The sequence below is a fragment of the Equus caballus genome, chromosome 17 (genome assembly GCF_041296265.1).
Source record: "Equus caballus isolate H_3958 breed thoroughbred chromosome 17, TB-T2T, whole genome shotgun sequence".
NCBI classification, from domain to species: Eukaryota; Metazoa; Chordata; class Mammalia; order Perissodactyla; family Equidae; genus Equus; species Equus caballus.
This window is the reverse complement of record NC_091700.1, coordinates 85,453,744-85,471,335: the sequence shown is the minus strand read 5'-3', so window position 1 is coordinate 85,471,335 and position 17,592 is coordinate 85,453,744. Positions and strand designations below refer to the sequence as shown.

Here is a 17,592-nt window from a genome sequence, read left to right as displayed (position 1 = left end):
TGGATACCTAGGAATTCCTGCAACTGTAAGCAGTTTGGTAGTTAAATGCCAAACAGACAAACAGGTCCTCGTGTTTAAAATTGTGCTCGTGAAGGAACTATGTTAAAATCTGTAGTGCTGGAATACGATGTTAATTCTAGAGGAAGACACTTCCTGGGGGAGATTTTAATGTTTTTACCACCATCCGAATACAGATATTGAACATAAATACTCAGCATCATTTTGTGTCCTTAGGTTTTATGCATTTATTAAAATTAAATTTGGTTCTTTTTTTTCCTTCATGTCATTTTGCTTTCTGGGCTAAGAGCTCATCTTTCTTATGAAACTGGGGTTTTTTTCTTATTTAAAAAACAATTTTTAAATCAAAACGTGTTAGTGTGTCCTATTAGCAAGCATTTTAAAGAGCTTTTTAATGATCAGCTCTGCGGGCTGAACAGGCTATTAGCCTCTAATTAGCTGGGAGTCTGGGACTGGTCACCTCATGGAAGAGACCAGATACAACCACCAGAAACCCAACAAAACTAGAACCTGCAGTCAAAAGGGAAAATATATAAAATAGTATATTTAGGTATTAATTTTGTCTCAAATATGAATCCTGTCTGTATATGGGATACAATATCCTGCAGAAATTAAAAGAATAGGCTTGGAGTCAAAAGGACTCTGAATGATCTCACTTCAGGCAAATTATTAAACTTCTCCGAGATCAGTTTCCTCCTTTGTAAATGGAGATGATAATCCCTCCTACTCAGATTTGATGTGAGAGTGAAATTAAATAATGCATGTAACATACTTCAGAGGTTGGACACATGGCAAGCCTCATGAAATATTGTCCATTATTGGTATTTGGGAAGGCGGGGCAATTGTACCTTTCTTTGGTTGTCAACTAGCTCTAGAGAATTGTGGAATTTCTTCAGCATTATGAGGAAATTTGCTATTGCCACTAGCAATAAAGCAGTGTCTTATTTTTCAAATTTTTTAATTGGGTGGTTTTGAAAACAAAACAATTAACATGTTTCATTAGCAGTATTTTCTTTTCCTTTATTGCTTTTGTGTACCTTTTTAACAGTTCACTTAGTGTGGTTTGTCAGAAACAGCTGCTCACAGGACAGCATCCTTTCTGAGGATGAAAGGTGTACATTCGACATCCCTTCCATGGGTGGTGGCGAGAGGGTCCTCTCCCTTCGTCATCCTAACATCCAAATCAGGATGCTTGCTTACCACCTGGAGTGGACACAGTTGAGTTTCCTGGGATTCACTAGCGTGCAAAATCTAGCTCTTGTATTTTTCTTGATATTTACATACACGTTCTTGATGTATTAAGTGTAAAATGTCCAATTGATCTTCTCTTTGGGATATATTTGAATAATCTGATAAGCAGGCATTTGGTTGGTTTTGTTGATTCAGAGGTCCACCGCCTTTTTCCTTAGACTCCCAGAAATGCTCAGCAATTTCAGAGCAAGTAAGTCTTCACTAAGAAGCAGCAAGGCTTGAGACAGAAAAAAGGATATGGAATAAGAACAGAAACATCTAAAGAAATGCTTCCATTTCCCTAAGGTTATCAATCTTTTGGAGGCCCAGAATTGAGGAAAAAAAATATGGAGAGGACAGAAATTGTAGTAGGTGTGAGGTTTGTTGGCCATTTTTTTTAAGGTAATTTTAATGCTCTCTTCCTCTATCTTTTTTCTTTTCTTTCTTCTTCTTCTTCTTTTTTTTTTTTTGGTGAGGAAGATTGGTCCTGAGCTAATATTTGTTGCCAATCTTCCTCTTTTTGCTTGAGGAAGATTGTTGCTGAGCTAACATTGGTGCCAGTCTTCCTCTATTTTGTATGTGGCACACTGCCACAGCATGGCTTGATGAGCAGTGTTGTAGGTCCATGTCCAGGATCCAAACCTGTGAACCCCAGGCCGCTGAAGTGGAGCACATGAACTTAACCACTGTGCTGCCAGGCCAGCCCAACCATTTTATTTTAAAAGTGCATCTTTGGACAAAATAGACCTCAGATACAGTAGCCAGAGAAAAGCCACAGTCACTTTGGTACGTGTGACGACATTACCACATCTAGGAAACAATAGCACGTGCTCTGAATTGTCCCTGGATAGCACTAAGCTGTTCACTGGTTAGAATGACCTACCCGTGAGGGTCCAACTTCCATGATACTCTTAAGATTCTTAGAGGCCTGTAAATCTATTAGTGCACCATCTTTCTTCCCCCAGCTCTGGCTTCCAGAGCACACTGGAGGATAGTAATAATAGAAATGATAATTGGAGCTTGTATTTGTTAAGCATGACCCACTAAGCACTTTATATACATTATCTGATTTAATTCCCATCACCATCCTTTTATGTTGTTGGTATATTCCAGTTTTTACTGAGATTAAGAGTGGTGGAGGGTCTCACCCTCCCTGTTAATATTCCAAGGGGTTGGCCCTAAACCCTGTCAGATAGCTCAGTACCAGGCTAATGGAATTTCCCCTCCAGGTCCAGGATGTCATTCTCGCAAACTACAGAATTACTTCAAATTGTGAAAAATCAACATGTACTCCCAGGTGAAAGACTTCCTCCAAGAATCCTGTGTGTTTGTTCATGTGGGTTCATGGAATTTGGAGAGAATGCCCAGCTGGTGTGCTCCACATGGGATCCAGGCATATCCCAGTAATGATTCCCCATCGATCCTGGGCGGCAGGGCTTGCATCACTTGCCTCTGGGTCAGCATGTGTCTTGCTGTATGCATATCATTGTCTCTCTGTGCTGTCACATGAGAGAGGTACAGAAGTGCTGGCTGTGGCGAGTGGGTCATCGCATGGGCTTTGAATTGAATCAGATTGGGGGAGTCGTGTGTAGCTTGGGTTAGGCTCCTTGGAATCCTGGGGAATGTGGAAGGAAGAAATGAGATTGGTTTCAAGGAAAGGTTGTTGTGCATTAGAATCTTCTGTTTCCTCCTTCAGAGTGTTAGCTTTTTGTTTAGATATTATTTTTTTCCTCTGCCAACTTCCATAAAGAGTTTGAGACACCTGACAGTAAAAGATTCACATAAGTATATACACAAATGCATATAAATGTATACCCATACATTGTATATATGGTTTTTATAATATATCACATCATATCATATCATATATATCCAGTCACCTGGGATGCTGGCTATAGGAAGACATACAAGCAGAAAGAAAACTTATCAGAAGGCCTCTTTGAATGGCTTCAGAATTTTGAAGCATCAAATCTGAAAGAGCTAAGCTGACTTGGGAGCTTCTGAGGACACAGTTACTGGTCTTAATGGGTCCCCAGGAAAAGAGTGTTGGCACAGACCCAGTGGAGCCCTTAATTTTGAGCTTCCCTCTGCCACCCAGGTCATCTGCCAGGCTGAGTTAGCCATAAAAAAGCCTTCACCCTAGGAAGAGCCCAGATAATTGAAACTGGTGAATATTGTCCAATCAAGTGATGTGAGTCTGCTAAAAAATTGTAATTTTGGATTTTTTCATAATTGACATTTCAGCAGTTTTTTTTTCCCTGACAACTAATGATAGCAATCAAGACTTTATGTAAGGCCAGTCTTAGAAGGAGCTGGAAGGATCCCTCCCATGAGCATGAAGGAAGAAGCTTGGCTTCCTAATGTAGGGTGGGATGCATCAGTTAATCCAGTAGCTGTAAGAAATTGTTCAGCTGTAGGTATAAAAGGAGGGAGGTCAGAAAGCCCTATTTTCCTCCATTTATGAGTGGAATTTGTGCCTTCAGAATTCTGTTCCTCTTCACCCATGGTTTTTGATTGATACCACAGTAGAGACTAGGAGAAACAGTAAAAGCACATGGGTCTGCATCAAGATGATGCAGTTTGAGGGGGCCGGCCATGTGGCGTAGTGGCTAAGTTCAGCACACTCTGCTTCAGGGGCCCAGGTTGGTAGGTTCGGAACCAGGGGCCCAGACCTACACCACTACTCGTCAGCCATGCTGTGGCCGCAACCCATGTACAAAATAGAGGAAGATTGGCACAGATGTTAGCTCAGGGCGAATCTTCCTCACCACCACCACCAACAAAAAGATAATGCAGTTTGATTCATGGGGGCTCCTGGCCACGAAGTCACAGTTCTGGAAGTTTCTTCCTTCCTGTAGGCTCCTCCTGCCTGTGGCGATGGCACTTAGATTCCCTGCTTGTGAGCTGCTCCTGCCTTTCTCCACTTAACCTTCCAGCTTCACGTTCCTTATCTGTAAGCGGAAATGGCAGTTCTTGCTTTTCTCATTCACGAGATGGTTGTGAGGATCCTCTGAGAAAACTGGTGTGGAAGAGCTGTGAGATGATGACGTATGTCTCCATAAGGCATTACCCTGCTAATCCTTCCATTGGAGATGTGCCAGGGGCCTGCTGCCCTGGGTGGCCTAGTGGGGAAGGCCCTGGGCTGGTGATCAGAGGATGCAGGTGCTGGTGCTGAGAAGACACACAACCACCTGTGTTAATGTGAGCCAGCAACTTCACCTTTGCAGCCCGGCTCCCTCTTGGTGAGAATTTCCATCAGCTGTGATTACTACCTGCAGATTATTCATGCCGCTCTGTTTGTTAAGCCAGCCTGTGAAATTCTGTTGTAAGTCCTCTCTTGGAATTCTCTAGAAAGTGTGCACGTATTCTTCCCTGTATTTCCATATTGCTCTGTGCCTTGTGGGGATGGTCATGTATTTGTCTCCATCTAAGATCATAAACTTCGGAGCCCTTGGCCCATGCCATGTGAATCTGCCTGTCTGCGCCATCCGACCCCACTGTCATAGGAGGCAGACACTAAGCGTTGAATTGCAGTCATATTGCTTTAAGCCGTATACCTTGATATCGTACTTTTCCTGATAAAGATGGATACTTAACTCACCATCATCCAGTGACTTGGGTTTCTGTTCTGCCTGCTGTCTTTTTAGACCAAGATCATTTCCCAAGATAAAATCACCTCCTGGGATGAAGGCAGGTAGAACTCTTAGCATAATGCCTTACGTAAACAGCTGACAGCTGGCATCTGCTATTGTTATCATGAGTAGCCTTTGCAATAGACATTTTAAATACCTATCCTAATGATGGAAAATTTAATGTATATCCAGAGTTTTTTAAAAAACCTTTTTGGACATTGTAAATTGTTTCCTTATTATCAAAACTCTTCCTCAGATTTCTAAGAAATATCAAAAATGTGTTTCATCATATTTCTCTTCTCTTGTCTGTTCTTTATCGGGCATGCTGGTGAACTCTGACATTCCTTAAGTAAGGTATTTAGAGGAAAAATGAAAGACAAATTAGGAGGTTTGGAGAAGTCAAAATGTTCTTCCTGAACGATAAAAAGATGGTTGTGTATTGGGGGCAAGTTTCAGTATACCGTAATGGCTAATGACGTGGCTCCGTGACTTATGCTTTGCGGTTTTGATCAAGTTGCTTTTCTTCTCTCTGTGCCTCAGTGTCTCCATCTGTAAAATGAGATACTGCTACTGCTTGATAGGGCTATTATGAGGATTAAATGAATTAATAGATGTGAAGTAGTTAATGTGTGGCCCTGTGTGCAGTCAACGCTCAGTAAATGTTAACTATGAATAGAAAACCAAGAAAGAGGCATCCCCACTTCCAAAGGTAAATGGTTAACTTCTTGACCTCTTTTCTGAATGCTAAATTTGTAGTTCACCGCTTCTTTATCCCTACATGTGTAGCTGAGTCTTCTGGATTCCTCATCTGTCATAACCTGCTTGCTAATTTCCCTTGTAATATCTCCTGACTCGTGATAGTTTAGGATTCAAGTCCTACTTTCTCTGAGTCTCAAATTGTCTCATCTGTGAAACAGGGAAAATAGTAATGTCTACCTCATAGGGCTACTGAGTGTATCAAAAGAGTTAATACCTAGAAAGCTCTTATGGTGTTTGGTACATAGTAAACACGCAATAAATAACATCAGGACCATCTATACTTTTGTTATTTCTTTGGATAGGAAAGCATTCCCTGACATGCCAACAAATCTCTTTAGGAAAGGAGTTTAATCCTAACAAACTAACCCATTAACGTCTGTTTTTGAAAAGAATTCTTGATAAGGATGCCTCTGTATCTGTTTCTGCTATTTCAGTCATTTCTACAAGTGATCGGTGTGATGGGCGTGGCAGTGGCGGTGATTCCTTGGATTTCGTTACCCCTGATTCTCCTCATCATCGTTTTCTTTGTTCTTCGGCGATATTTCTTGGAAACATCAAGAGATGTCAAACGCCTGGAATCTACAAGTGAGTACCGGACCTCTCAGGTTGGGGTGGCAGTGCAAGCTAATTTATGCTCTAATTAAGGAGACCCCTGAAATGTGTAGGCTCTATCTTCTGGAATTTCTCTCTAAGTTAATATAAGGTAATTGAACATTATGGCCCCCATGAGTCAGTGTGGCCCTTAGGACAGATGGAGCTGGTGGCCTGCCAGGTGCAGCTTTGCAGTTTTGCTTGAGGAAGGAGGGAAGGACGTCTGTGCAATGATGCTCCACTGCAATGTAAGCACCATGAAGATGAGGACCATTTCTGTCTTATTCATGACATCCTTCCTAACATGGAGCAGGCACTCAATAAACATTTTTAGAAGGAAAATAGGGAATTTTTCTTCCTCTGGAGTTACTAGAAATGACAAGGAAAGGAAAAGATGAGGGAAAGGGAAGGAGATGTCAGGAAATACATGTCAAAAGTGATACACGTGAAAAATGTATTCCTTTCGCATGCTCAAAAAATGATAAGTTGCAGTTGTTAAATGTTTTAAAAAGATAAGCATTATTATTTTCAGTTTTGCTCTTTATTGTCACCAATATTTGGTGTAACGCCACACTGTTTGAGGTTTTTTCTCCCCAGGCTGTTCACATAAATGGATGCTGAAAATAATCCCCTTAGCTGGAGGACATGGGAGAGGGATCCGTTCAGTGTGCACTTAATCTGCTACTCTGTTCAACTTCCTAGTTTTGAAAGAATGGGGCAAACATTTTGTGATTAATCATTCTATGGGTAATCACAGAGGATGAAGTAATTCAGAGCTTATCTCCTTATTAATGCACAAACATACTGCATTATTATTAAAATAAAAAAATCCGAAGGAGAGTAGAATAGTTGTGTCTTAAAAAAAAAGCTATAAGGACAATAGCCAAAATGTGAGGAAGGAAGGCATTTGTATCAGAAACTTCAATCATAGATAGCTACTCAAATTAACGCCAACTTAGCTTTCTGGAAGCCAAGCTAAGGACAGAAACATATTGAGTCCCATGGTTCTCCGTTTCTACTATAAGTCCATCAGGACAAAGGAGTTTTTTGTTGTGGCACATGTATGTTTCTTTTTTAATAATAATCTCTTGAGAGGTATTTATTGTAAGCATTTGCATAAAGGGATAGTGGGTGGCAGTTTCATAAAAGCTATAAAAACTTTTTCCAGTCATCGAGAACCAGCTAAACCACCATGAGGTCTGGTTTTGTGAGTTGTTTTGCTGGGATGATGGTGCAGTGTAGTCCAGGTGTGTGTAAACATTGTGCTGATATGACTTGGTATGAAGATAGGACTTGGAGAAGGCGGAAGAATAAATGATGAGCTCCAACCAGTCTTTTATGTAGACATCAAGGCTTCGGACTTTTTATGATTTATTGGCCACTCATGAAATGGAATCATTCATCAATCTGGTTGCAAAGGAGGGACCTGGTATATTTAAAGAAAGGTTGTTCCAGAAGGAATGCTTGATGTAGATTTTTGCCTGGGGCAAGGGTCGCTTCCCACCCACAGGGAAGTGGAGAGAAGGGGACCTCTTGAGGCTTTTTTCAAGAAGCAGTGTAGGGTTTTCTTATTGTTTAATTTGGAGATTCTGAGAACTTTGGCACAGTCCCTGTGGAATATTGGGTTTTCCTGCACCCAAGTAGGCTGCTACAATAAATTAAAGATGGCGACTCCCCCATCCACGCTCCCAGATAACCAAATAGCCAGTCGATTGGTTCTGTGTATTGTTATCTATCTGGGTGGGGGCGTCTGTGCCATAAGTAACAATTCCACTGTTTCCTCTGAGCAATAATTGATAGTATTTCTTGAGGCCACTGCTGGAGCCACCAGCAAAAGGGACACTTGATTACTGTGGCTAGAAGGTATAAACCTACTTCATCCTTGTGCTTTGAAGGACTACTGAAGTTCCAGTGGGTATTTCCAGATGATACTGCCTGTCTGCCTCTGGAACCTTAGGCTGACATTTAAGCTGTCTTAATGACAAAACTGCAGTTGATTGTAATAGTTCTTCAGTTTTGCAAACGGGAGTGTGGCAATGGCCAGTCCAAGAGAAGTGCATAAAACCAGGTTGACTTTTGGTTGCGTCACCCTAGTTGACTCTGCTTGTTTGGCAATGTGTGAATTATGAAGGCATATCCAAATTCTGTCTGAAAGGATGTTGTGATCAACTAGTAATGTCTGCCATGGGCATTACTGAGGAGGGTTAACGTGTGTGCCACAAGTTTTCAGGCCATAGATTCTCAAGTGTGCTGTTTTAAGGAGTTCTCATGCCAGACTCCCAGGGACTCTGTTCACCTCAAGGTGCTTAATAAGATGTACAGTAATGGGTAAGGCTGTGGATATTAGCTAAGTAAGATTTTGGGGTTTTCTAAACATAATCTACAAATTCTGGAGAAAAATGCATTTAGTCACACATCGTCAACTTTAACCCTGATTATTCTTTCTCTGAGATACTGACTGGGACTAGAAGCACAGCCTTAGGAAGACAACAACTGGGTCTGACACCCGTCTTTACCACTTACTCGGGTTAATTAACTTAATCTTGGGCAGTGCTCTTAATCTCTCAGTCTGTTTTTCCCTCTGTCAGGGATATAATACCCGCCCTCTAGGGTTCTCAGGAGGATTGCTTGAGTTGATCCTTTTAAACTGCTTGCTGGCCAATATGAAAAGCCCTAGAACCTTGAACACGAGGGAGTGAAAAACATATAACAACTAGCAGGTCTCGCATAGCGTTAATGATAACCTGCAGCAAGGCTGTCAGCCCAGGTCCCTGCCTTCCGTCTCCCAGGGAAGATTTGCAGTCCATGTGGGGTTTGTCCCAAAGAGTCCTCGGGGTCGTGGAAAACGCAACTGTCAGCCTTGTGAAATGTGGGGTTACCTTTGTGACTACTGACTGATGCCATGGGTGTTTATGCAGATCTACTTCAGGATAGCCAGCTCAGTCTTTGTGGGGAAAAGGGTATTAAATTCGGCGAGGTAATGCTTTGACACCCCCTCTCCCTCTGTACTAGTTAATTTTCTTTGCAGACCCTCCAATTCACTTGTGCTGGTATCCTCAGCCCTAAGTGGGATTTGAAAGGGACTGCTTTTCACAGGGACAGATTCCTGCTGGGCCACTGTGATTCTTGGGTATGAGGTGAAGTAGCTGATGTGGTCTGCCCGACAGTAGCTAGTTAAAATCTCATTCATCGTGGGGAATGATAACCGTAAAGGATCGTCTCTGCCCAGCAGCATGCAGCCCACCTGCTCCCTTGAGGGGCATGAGCCAGACCCTGCTGCTCGTCCACAGCATGCTCTTAGAGAAGACAGCAGGGAGATAAATGGCCAGTTGTGTGATATCAGGTCCCAGACCAATGGGAAGTTACTCCAAAAAGAATGGCCACTAAGGCCATAGTCAGATTTTGAGAGGGCGATATCAATGTCATGTGCCACAGTGACCTCCAGATTCCAGGACAAGGTCCAGCAGGGCAGTTATAAAAACACCCATCAGGTTCCCGGAGCCGAAGTGGACTATTCAAAAGCGCTTTGGCTGCCCAGGTCCTGTGGGCACAAGGATGGTACAATACCTAGGTGATCCATCACCCATGAAGAGACTCCTGGCGCAGGAGCAGGCCTGGGGAGATGCCCCAGCCTGTCCCTTCCCCTTACTTCTTACTTACCATGCACCTGTCCTGTGCCAGGCACTGTTCCAGTTTTGGAGGTATACTGACTTTATCCCAGACCTTAGGAAGTTAATAACCTAGGGTGGAGAAGACACATGATAGCTAATCATAATTCCATGTGGTGAGTACTCTACCAGAGAATTAAATTTAAGACCGCCACTGACTCAAAACTTAGTGAACAATAATTTCCACCCAGAGGGGTGCCAGGGAAGAATATGGAGGGAGGCCATGTTTGAGGAGGATCTTGAGTCAGGGAAGAAAGAATTTTGTTATCTAAATCTAGCTATGATTTGAATTTGGTCAAAAGATAGGTTCAAAGAGAAACTTTCATTTGCAGTTCATTAAAGTGAAGTGTGGTGTGACCAAGAGTTTGAGAGCTGAGCTGAGGGTCCTCTCCAGAAGGGGCATCGTCTCTTCTCCCCCAGGCAGCCTGCTGGGAAGCTCCGGGTGTGCTATTTGGTGGGACCACAGAACGCGGGAGGCAGTTGGTTTCCTTGCTTCCAGCCTCACTGACTTTCTCTTTCTTGTCTGTCTCTGCTTCCCCAGCTCGGAGCCCGGTGTTTTCCCACTTATCGTCTTCTCTCCAAGGGCTCTGGACCATCCGGGCATACAAAGCTGAAGAGAGGTTTCAGGAACTGTTCGACGCACACCAGGATTTGCATTCAGGTCTGTAAGTTTCTGGAAACGGTTTCAAAGGATGAGATATGCTGCCTTCTGGGGCTTGACCATCCTCTCAGGTGTCCTTGCTAGCCAGCACCTCTGTCTCGGCCCCACCTACCCCCCATCCCCCAGCCCAGCCCCACATCCTGCCTCTCATGTGTATTATTTTTTGTATCAGTGAAGTTTTTTCTATATAGACATTTTAGAATTTCCTCTAAGTCTATAAAATCCTGGCCCAGCTTTCCAACTCTATTGTAATTTGAAGACAAAATGGCATTTTGAAAGCCACTTGCAGATACTTTTAGTGAGATGGTCGTTTAGGTACTGGCTCCTAAGGAGTAAACACTGTGTGCTGGGCTTGTAGGAAGGGTAGAAGGTGCTGGAAACAAACTGGGAACTGTGTTCTCTGCTGTTGGAGAACTGAGCACAGTCCACCACGTACGAAGATGAGCTTCACAGTGAGGCCCAGCACTGCGAGGAATGCACTGATGAGACTATTTTTCCGTGTTCTTTATTGCGATCATATATTTGTTTGTAACCTCTGGGTTTAATTTTTCAGTGCGTGCTTCCCACAAAGCCACTGTACTGATTCCTATATGTACTATACATTGTCTTGTGTCACAGCTTAGTTTTCTGGAATCTTCAGGTTCCTTAGGTATGCAGCTTGCTGTCCTGCTTTGTGTCGAAATCTCCTGTAGCTCAAATGAGCAAAATACTCTTCCTCGTTCAAAGCAGTTAACGAGTTTTTCTCCTTATTCATTACGCTTATTACGGTTCACAAATCCAGAGGCTTGGTTCTTGTTTTTGACTACGTCCCGGTGGTTTGCTGTGCGTCTGGATGCCATCTGTGCCATCTTTGTCACTGTTATTGCCTTTGGGTCGCTGATTCTGGCAGAAAGTAAGTACAGATGTGAATAACTATTTGTGGTATGATTACAATTTATGGGTGCATTTACGGTTATTAAATTAAACTCTTGCCACCTTGTCTAATATCATATACTGTTTAGTTCTAATGAATTGTATTAAAGTATTTGCAGTGTGTCAGGTTGGGTGTGATTCTGCAGTGTGGCCCATGTAGAGGAGTCCTTGGGTCTTGATGAGTTCCTTTTTTCTTTCTTTGGATGGATCGAGGTCTGTGCAGGTGTAGAAGTTGACCTTCTGAACATTCCTGGTAGTGTCTGGCAGTTGTGAGGAGAGAACCAAGTTTACTAGTAAGCTTTTTGTCCGGCTTAGAACTGTAGGTTTTAGCTTTAGAGCTATTCAGGTCTCTTGGTTGTAGGAGCGTGGTGCCCTGGGATGAGAAAGATTCTCAGCAGGAAAGAACATTATCCTCACTGCCTCCTGGGTACCAGATGAACAGGTGTGGCATGCATGGCTTGAATTTGCCATCCCTAACTATTCCATAGTAACAACACTGAATCACAATATTTAATAATGCAACAAAGGGAGTAGTATTTTAGATTTAAAAGCACTGGCTTTTACAACCCGTTTCCTTATTTTTAGTGGTTTCCAACTGTGGTTGCGTTAGATGTAGAAAGTAAAATGATGTAATGGACCTTGAAACCATAATGACAAAAGTCTGAATAATGACGTTATTCCTCATCTGTATAATACTGTCAAGTGTATTATCGATCCTGTTGAGATTAATAAACTCAATTAATTGTCTGAATTCAAAATTTTTCATTTCTCATTGTATCATGGTCTCAATCAACAAATAGTAAAAGTATAATAACTATTACTATCATTATACACAAATTACTTAAATATAATAAAGGGGTATTGTGGGTACAGTGACAGAAGGAGCCAGGCTTGGGGTTAAGAATGGGGCTGACTTTATTCCCCCTCTTCTTCCTCATTTAGCGTTGGACGCTGGGCAGGTTGGTCTGGCATTGTCCTATGCCCTCACGCTCATGGGGATGTTCCAGTGGTGCGTCAGGCAGAGCGCTGAAGTTGAGAATATGGTAATGTTTATCGCAACGTTCTTAACCTTTTCAAGTCTCCTTGCCATTAAATGGCATAAAAGCAATTCTTATGTAGAATATTAGAACTGTTATTTTTACATCATAGCTAACAGAGTTTTTTAGATCCTTCCTCCATCTGTTTAAAGTTAATGTAAAATAAAATATATACTTTTTTTTCTCAGTCTTATGTATGCAATGTCAGCAGGTTTTATACTCATCACAGGCTGTTTTCAAATGTAATAAATGTCTCTGTAGGAGGGAGGTTCTGAAATCTTGGAGAGGATATGAGCTAATTTCTTAGAGGCCTGTTTGTTTATTTTTGTTTCTTAATGGATACTTCCTTATTCCTGGTAAAAGAAGAATTCAGTTTTTGGAGGTTGTTTGTTTAATTAATAGGTATCTCCCCCGCCCCTACACACACACATTTCAGCATTTATTCTTGTATGTTTTGAAGAGAAACAGGAGGGCCTGAATTTGCTGGTTTCCCTTTCAGGTAGAATAAGCACCTTCTGGGAAGGGGCGGGTCAAAGGTGTCCGTCATGATTGTTTAGGAGGCCTTAGTCAGTATGTAAATTATCTCCTCTTTTGAATATTTGCACCTTCTCCTAAAGGTGGAAAAACAATGAAAACGAAATCTTTCCGTTTTGTTCTTCTAATAGAGTAGAAAGTGACTGATTATTAAAATGAGGTTTGACAGCCATTAGTTTTATTCTTCTCTAACAGATGGCCCTCCTGTAGCAAAAGATTACTCATGGGTGGCCATAGGATTCTTCTTTTTTTTTTTTTTTTGACAAAATCCTCTTGTTTTTTATTCAAGTGTGGAAAGTAGATGAATAAAATCCTAGCATTTATTTCTTGAATTCTTCCAGTTTTAATATGATGTTGAAGGAAGTTGCCATAAGTGAAAGTGTTAGAAGACGGTGAACAGGTAAACCGTCAAAGGTCTGCTCAGACTCCTGCTTCTCTCCTTTGGGATGTTAAGACCTGAGAGATCCTTCCCCAGCTGTGTCAAAAAGCAGAACAGAACGTCTCATTTACAGTCTCTTAACATCAGTAAACGAGACCCACCCCCACCAACCTGTGTGATGTGCTGTGTCTTTCAGATGATCTCAGTGGAACGGGTGATTGAATATACAGACCTCGAGAAAGAAGCACCTTGGGAATACCAGAAACGCCCCCCGCCGAGCTGGCCCCACGAAGGAGTGATTGTCTTTGATAATGTTAACTTCACATACAGTTTAGACGGGCCTCTGGTGCTGAAGCACCTGACAGCGCTCATTAAATCAGGAGAAAAGGTTTGTTTTGGCCATCGCGTCTCTTTCAAATTTCATCCACAGAGTTAGCACCACATCTGCTCCTTGGCTTCCCCGCGAATGTGTCCAGGCAACTCTGTTCCTCTGCTGATGCCGATTAAATGCATGATATTATAGGTGAATCTTTCTTGGAAACTGACCATGGAAGGTGGATACCCACATTTCTTTCCTGGTGTTAAGTTCCCCAGGGCTGGAACTTAACCCGACCCAAGACTCTATCCGATATCCGATTATTCATGCCTAAGTCTTAGAAGTCAACCCTGGCTCCTCGTCACTAACCCTCCAATACCTAGTTCCTGTCGATTCTTTCTTCTGTGTCTTTCTCAAATCCTTCTCTTCCTCTCCGAGGTGCCCTTGGGCTGCAGTGTTCCTCCTCCATCCTTTGGATTTTGCACAGACCTGACCTCTAACCCATTCCTCGCACCATGGCCCTGCCCTCCTTCCTGTAGACTGCTGCTTTCTGAAACAGATCCACTCCCTGCCGGGCCCCCTGCTAGCTCCTGGCGTGGATCAGCCGCTGCTGGAACCATACCGTGGCCCCAGGTCCACTCAAGCAGGGGCTGCCTGGCCAGCTCTGTGCCACCAGAGAAGAGCTGGGATTCCATGACCCAGTCAGGCCGAGGATCTGCATTCCCCAGCTGGAGGCAGTAAAGGGCCCAGAGACCCCTCACAGTCCATGAAAGGAAACCCGAGGGGGCAGGGGATGATACACGTGGGAGATGGCCGAGAGCTTTGTGACATGGTCCCACCAGTGTCTTAGTCTGCTGGCAGTGCTCCTTTCACCTGGACAAGGCAGTAGGAAGCTCTTCCCCCACCTACCTCTCCAGCCTCGACTCCTCGCATGCGCACACCCCTACTCTTGGGTGGTGTAGGTTCTCCTAAAGCATCGTGTCCTCCCTGCTCCCAGCGTCTGCCTGCTGCCCTTCTGCCTCAGAGACTTCCCTGCCATCCTCTGGCTGGTGAAGGTCTTCTTGTTTTCAGTCACCTCTAATGCATCTGCCTTCGTGAGACTCTCAGTTCATCCAGGGCATCTTGTCTATTCTTTTAAGATAGTGTTTATGGTACACCCGTGTTCAAAGCAGCGTAATTCACAGTAGCCAAAAGGTGGAAGCAACCCAAGTGTCTGTCAATAGATGAATGGGTGAGCAAAATGTGTGATGTACATACAGTGGAATATTATTCAGCCTTAAAAAGGAAGGAAATTCTGGCACCTGGATGAACCTTGAGGATGTTATGCTAAGTGAAATAAGCCAGACACAAAAAGGCAGATACTATATGATTCCACTTACATGAGGTTCCTAGAGTAATCAAATTCATAAAGACAGAAAGTAGAATGGTGGTTGCCAGGGGCTGGAGGTGGGAAATGAGGAGTCATTGTTTAATGGGGACAGAGTTTCAGTTTTGCGAGGCCAAAAGAATTCTGGCCATTGGTTGCACAACACTGTGAATGTACTTAACACTACTGAACAATACACTTAAAAAATAGTTATGTTGTAGGTTGGCCTGGTGGCATGGTGGTTAAGTTTTCAGGCCCACTTTGGGGGCCCGGGGTTTGTAGGTTCACATCCCAGTGCAGACCTATGCACCACTCATCATGCCATGCTGTGGCAGCATCCCACATACAAAATAGAGGACAATTGCCACAGATGTTAGCTCAGCAACAATCTTCCTCAAGCAAAAAGAGGAAGATTGGCAACAGATGTTAGCTCAGGGCTAGTCTTCCTCACCAAAAGAAAAGTTACGATGGTAAATTTTATGTTATATGTATTTTAACACAAAAAATAAACGATAGCATTCATGGCATGCTTTGTAATTTTGGATTGCTATCTCATCATACCCTGAGGCTTCTTAAGGTCAGGGGGCACCTTATTTTCATCTTTGTTCCCCAGAAAATGGCATTCTGCAGGGCACATGGTGGGTGCCAAGGGGCTGCTGGCTGGGAGAGTGAGTGAGTAACATGCAGGTGTGAAGCAAGCAGTAACAGAAACATACCCACAAGACAACTCCTGTAAACAACCCATTATCTAGATATGTTAAATACTTTAAGAACTTCCCCTTTAAACTCTCTTTCCACCACAGACCCATTTAGTGGACTGTAGCCATAATTTGATGGATGATACCTTTGTGACATGAAAGAATAAATGTTCAACTTAATGCCCAAATTCTACCCAGGGAGCAGCTTTAGAAAGTCACATGGCAAAAGCTGGTTCCTAATCATCTCCAGTTTCATTGCAGATGGGGCAGAAGGTATGGACCACTGTGTCAGGCAGGCGTGAACTGCAGCTCCTCATTGTAACTCTGTCCCTGAGCACGCTGTGGGGGATGTTTGTGTTTTCGGGGACGGTGTATCCCTCACACTTCACGTTGTAAACGTTGATTCTGTTAATGTGCACGTCTTAAATTTCCCTCGAAGCCATAAAATGAGTTACCAAACAGACTTGGTAGTACAACTGAGAAACATAACAGATTTGTATTCTTCAATTTTAAAACCCCCAAATCATTGGATTATCTGCGCTTCTAAAATGTTTGAGGGAAAATTAAATTTGGAGACTGAATTATGAGAACTGCAATAGCTTGACTTTTGATTCGTGTCCTGGTCCACTCACAGCATCACCTTGAGCTCCACTTACGTGTTTGAGAGATTGTATGCAGGCAGCGTCGTCAAGAAATGGTTTCGCTCTGCCTGTGTGGGTCCCAGGCTCATCTCCTCCACATCTGCCCCAGCCCCCATTATTCCAGGACACCCCGTTGGCGTTGCGTTTGATTGAGAGAGGCTGTTGCTGGGGAGGATGTGGGAATTTGCCAACCCAGCAGAAATGACGCTTTATTCTCTTTCAGTCTTTTCCTCTGCTTTCCAGACTCCTGGAAGTTACAGTAAACAGGAAAATGTAATAGGTACGAAGCAGGTTTCTAATTCATGGAAGAAATAGCAAGTAAAAATAAAGAACCAAAATGAGGTAAATAGCACCCTGGGCTTCTTGGTTAGACTCTAAACACTGGCTGCATTTTTCATTTAGATGATTTTGTGGTTGATTTGATCATTTTAGAGAGTACTGGGCCATTTTAAAGCATTTTCCAGCTCTAGAGGTAGATTGGTTTTAGTTTGTTATTTTTTTTCTTCTCAGAGCTATTACTTGGATAATACATTTTTACAGATGTGTACTAGACCTTGCTATAATGTGCAAAAATATTAGTTTCCTACATTTTCATCTTTTTTTACATAATGTTTTCTCAGAAACCCCTCCTCTCACTCCAAGATTGGCCCACTTCCCCCGCTGGCTTTCTAATTCCTTGTTATTCAAACTGTGCTGCCAGGGCCTGCATCATCTGGGAGTTTCTTAAAAATGCAGAGTCTCAGGTCCTGACTCAGATCACATTTGAAGACGCCCCCAGTAAAGCCATCTCTGTCTCATAGGCAATTTTTGACGACTGATAACCTGTGATTTCCAAGAAATGTCCTTTGATGATTTGAAATCGAGCTCATGAATTACCCCAACCCCTTTTGTGACTGACCATGAGGCTCTAGAAAGTTCTATGCTGCTTCCCACCCTACAGATTTATTTACTTTTATGTTTTGCAGATCATGAATTTACATTATAACTTAATTCTGTGTGATTCCAAGTTTACGCATTTATTTGTGTCTTTTCAGTCTAGTCTGTCTTCATCACAGACAGCTTTCGTCCTGCTGTCCAGCCTTCTCCACACCAGCCTCCTGCAGGCACTAGAGGTATTTCACCACAGGCTGGGCCCCACCTGTGCCCGGAG

General features: G+C 42.9%; 1 protein-coding gene across 1 annotated transcript in view; it reads left to right on the top strand.

Moving 5' to 3' along the window:
* The window catches only part of ABCC4 (ATP binding cassette subfamily C member 4), a 242,356-nt gene that overhangs the window by 183,564 nt on the left and 41,200 nt on the right, over window positions 1–17,592 (top strand). The window contains exons 21-25 of the mRNA XM_023621723.2: window positions 6,074–6,224; window positions 10,440–10,559; window positions 11,341–11,451; window positions 12,414–12,514; window positions 13,618–13,809. Coding sequence (XP_023477491.1) covers window positions 6,074–6,224; window positions 10,440–10,559; window positions 11,341–11,451; window positions 12,414–12,514; window positions 13,618–13,809 — 675 coding nt within the window. The remainder of the gene's footprint in view (window positions 1–6,073; window positions 6,225–10,439; window positions 10,560–11,340; window positions 11,452–12,413; window positions 12,515–13,617; window positions 13,810–17,592) is intronic.